The sequence below is a fragment of the Micropterus dolomieu genome, linkage group LG18 (assembly GCF_021292245.1).
Source record: "Micropterus dolomieu isolate WLL.071019.BEF.003 ecotype Adirondacks linkage group LG18, ASM2129224v1, whole genome shotgun sequence".
Lineage (NCBI taxonomy): Eukaryota > Metazoa > Chordata > Actinopteri > Centrarchiformes > Centrarchidae > Micropterus > Micropterus dolomieu.
Window position 1 is genome coordinate 3,809,991 of NC_060167.1, and position 4,149 is coordinate 3,814,139.

Consider the following 4,149-nt stretch of genomic DNA (forward strand, 5'->3'; position numbering starts at 1 on the left):
GCGTTGATCGCGTTTTTACGGTCATCTATCTTAAAATCCATGTCGGATGACTAAAATCCTTAACCCACGTAAAACTTAAATAAAGTTAAGTTAAATAAAAGGATATAAAAAATGTAACGAAAAAAGTGGATTAAAACTGGATAAGAGTCCGGTTCAAGACGGAGCTTCCGACAGGTGGCTACAGACGCCAACGCATGCGCAGAGTGCAGATTACGTCAGCAATTACGTCAGAGATCTTGATATGCCTACCCACTTCGGAGAACTTGCTCTCCACCCAGGATTTGCTCCGAAAATTAAAAAAAGGCAAAAGAAGAAATGAGTGTCCGATGGAAAGGTGGTTTAGACCCGGCTGGACACTCCGAACCCATCTGAGGAAGCTGTTAACACCACAACAACAGGGAGACCCACCATGGTAAAAGTTTAACAAAATATATTTATTTAAACCAAAAATTACCCCAATTAAGAGATATCTCAAATTAACTTAATTGAGTATGAGGTATGTAGTCTGTGGTTTCAGTAGTGTCTGTGCAGGATGATGGTTGCATGAATGTATGTGTGAAGGTGTTGTAATATGCAAAAACAAGATAAATACCACAAAGCTATAGTCAAACCAAAGAACAGCTGATGAAAGATTTGAAGCGTTTCATATATTTTCTCAAATAGAATTGTTCATGTTATTTCATCCTACAATCACTGATTTTACACTCAGTTCATAGGTCATGAGGAGACCTAGCTGTTAAAACAGCTGTATGATGTCTGTAAATACAATGCAGAGTGTTAAAGAGAAAGAAAACAGGAGCAGAGAGAAACAGAAGCTCAATGAGAACGTTAATAATAACATTTCTGTTATTGACAGCAGGACGTATTTAGTTGTTTTCTCCAACATTTTGTTGTTCTCCCCATCAGGGTGAGTGAAAAGGCTTCACATGTAACAGGTGTGTGTTCATGTTAATTAAACTGCAGAGGTCGTAAACTGGCTGATAACCAGTGGTGGAAAGTAACCAAGTACAGAAACTCAGTTTACTACTTAAGTACAAATATTACCATTTTCTACTACTTTAGACTTCTACTTTATCAACTTTAGATAGTAGTTACTTTGTACTATTAATCAGAATCTGCAAATTATAATCAACAAATAAATGATCTAATATCATAGTTAAGATAAAACAATATAGATGGGGGGCAACCGGTTACTTTGGTTGCTAAATTTCCAGGGAAATGCACATAAAACCCAAAGTTTTCATACAAAAAGAGAGACATAAAATGTTGCCAGATTGGATCATCACTAGTGACCTTTTCCTAAAATCACAAACATTAAAACCTAAAAAATACTTCAAAAACACTTGAGGAGTGGAGCTGTGTGCTTGAGGGTGAACACAACTCCAATATTGATTTGTGTAAACTGCTTCTGTGTTGAACACGGAAGAATGACTGGTACTGATTTACTGTATTTTATTTAAATACCTTAAAATAAGAGTCCTTACAGTCCGCACTTTTATATGATTTTTAATATCAACTCTGAAAATGTTTCCTGAGAAACGAACACGTCAAGAAGACTTAAAATTTATAATATGACTTTAGCTGATTCACAAGAAAAAGTACATTGAACTCACTGGCAAACATGGGTACATTTTTAAATGCATTATTACAGTATAAACATAAAACACACCATTCTTCACACAGGATATACACAGCAGTATGATCCATTTCAATAATTAATTCCTTTAACAAACTAAACCTGAGCTCACAGCGTATAGAACTGATTCAGAGACAAGACAACATTATCTTTACATACATTTTAAGAAAAAAAAAGATTTACATTAAAAGTACAGTATTTATGTGCAGTGTATTCAGTAGGCTTAAAGTAATGTAAATAAATATATAGATTTTTTTCAATGTAACATAGGCCTATATTGTGTTTTGTACCTGTCGTAAAACATCCAAGTCACCTCCAACAGAGTAAATTGTAAAGTCACACACATATTTATTTATGATGTTAAGGCACTTATTTAATTTCATTGATTTGATTGAACACTCCGTGTTCAATGTATTTTAGTCTTTTCAATGTTTTCATGCTTTTATCTTGTATTGTTTTTGTATTATTGTCTTTACACTTGTTTTTGAACAGTGCTCTACAAATAAGGATAGTTATTATCATTATTATTATTTGAACCTACAAAAGGAGAAGAAAATATTTGAGACCTTTGTAATCAAAATTTAAGACTTTTTAAATACTTTTAATACCAAATGGGTAACTTGTGTGTAAAAAAACTTTTGTACTAGAATACATTATATTAAGTGCATTTTAGCTGAAACATTGGAGTCAGGCTCGTTATTCTAAGTGTTCAATCAAATCATATGTCCTCTGGGTGGAGACAATGTTAGTATAACAAGTGTAAATACTGATGACCTGGATGACTGAGAACCTTTACGGACGAAATACTGATCCCTTTTCATGTTTTCACTGTTGTCTTCTGTCGGTACAGCTTAAATAGTTTTTGGATGTTTGCAACAAAAATGCCAAGATTCATTCACACGCACTTTTACAGCATCTCTGGAGGATCTTTACAATGACGGTTTCTCTGCTCACAAGAACCTGCAGAAAAGAAAAATACATATTACATAAAGTCAACTTTTATAATCTACAGAAACGATAGGTGTCCCACACATATCTATCATCACTTGAAAGTTCATTCTCAAACAGTTAATTTTGGAGATTGATTGAAAAGTTTGTGTGAATGATTTCATTCAGGTTATGAATTAATTAATGTTACAGATGACTCAGGCCACATCCACACTACTCTGTTTTAAAATGAATACGATCTCCGTCCACACCAGCGCTTTAGCTGCGTATCAGAGTTGATCTCCGTCTTTATTAAAACGACGGAAATCTAGTGGCCGTTCACGTACGCTGGGCATGCAGCTGCTGGTGTAAACATGAAGCAGATGGTCTGTTCCGTAGTTACAGAAGATTTTGGCGAAAGAATAAAGAAATGCAGACAATTGCTGGGGGTTAACACAGGGGTTAAAAGCCGAGCTGTAATGTAAAGGACTACTGAAAATCTTTCACGCAGCCAAAAATAAATAGAGTTCTGTTATTTGTGAATATTTCAGTCACAAACCAGATGACATCAAATGAGCTTTGACTCAGAGCTGATGTTTCTCTCTCAGAATACTACAGAGACATTTTCAAGTGTATTCAGTCATTTTAAGAATCAGGCCATAACAGCAAAGCTTGTTTTTACAAATCCACTTCAGGAGATAATCAAATCATTTAAATGGTGGTCAGTATCAGCAGACAGGCAGAATATTCAGAGCAACTAGGGGTTAAGTGTCTTGCTCAGGGACACATTGGTGTCTCACAGTGGATTCGAACTCGGGTCTCTCACACCAAAGGCATGTGTCTCATCCACCGCTTCATCACCACCCATCATCAAATCAAAATGTCAAATCATCCATTTAACAGACAAATATGTATTCAAAACAATCAGAATGAGAACCAGGGGCAAATAGCAACACAACAGGTGCCCCAGTAGCTCACATGTCTGCACATGATGAATATGTTGATACAATCCATTATATAAACTCACCTTTATTACAGCGTACTGTGATGAACTTTGTAGCTACAAGCAAAACTAGAACAGTTAGAGCTCCTAAAGAGAATCCACCAAAAAACCATCCTGTGACGTCCCCTCTGCTGGACGTGTCCTCAAACAGTTTCTCTGAAACACACAACAAAACCTAGAGTCACACTCAGAATGTAAACTGTATATCATGTTCACCTGGAACAGAGATGTTAGCGTTGATCCGATGGCTGATGTCCTCCTGCTCGACTACAGTGGAAGCATTTTTTTTTTTTTACTATTTTCTGACAATTCATAAACAAAAAATTTAATTATTTGAAGAAAATAGAGATTTCTTAAAAATGAAAATACTTATTAGTTGCAGCCCTACACAATATATTATGATGTATATTTAACATTGAATTTAGTCAGTTATCAGTGTAACTGCAGGGAGTGAGATTACAGACTAAGCAGCTGGCTGATTTCTGTGTTGTGATCTGTAGCGTGCTGCCGTTACTGCAGTGCTAGAGTCTGACTGAACACAGTTTCACCAACAGTTTAAAAGGCTGATGTGCCGTTTACATCG

The 4,149-nt window shown here is 35.7% G+C and overlaps 1 protein-coding gene across 3 annotated transcripts in view; it reads right to left on the reverse strand.

Moving 5' to 3' along the window:
* Positions 1–1,525: 1,525 nt before the first annotated feature.
* LOC123987300 (butyrophilin subfamily 1 member A1-like) overlaps positions 1,526–4,149 on the reverse strand; it is a 17,732-nt gene continuing 15,108 nt past the window's right edge. For 2 of the 3 annotated variants that reach the window (XM_046076057.1, XM_046076055.1), the window contains one exon: positions 1,526–2,596. In XM_046076057.1, the coding sequence (XP_045932013.1) occupies positions 2,544–2,596 (53 nt within the window). In that variant the 3' untranslated portion in view covers positions 1,526–2,543. Of the gene's footprint in view, positions 2,597–3,590; positions 3,723–4,149 lie in introns of all 3 variants that reach the window. The other variant, XM_046076056.1, reaches the window with a different exon arrangement.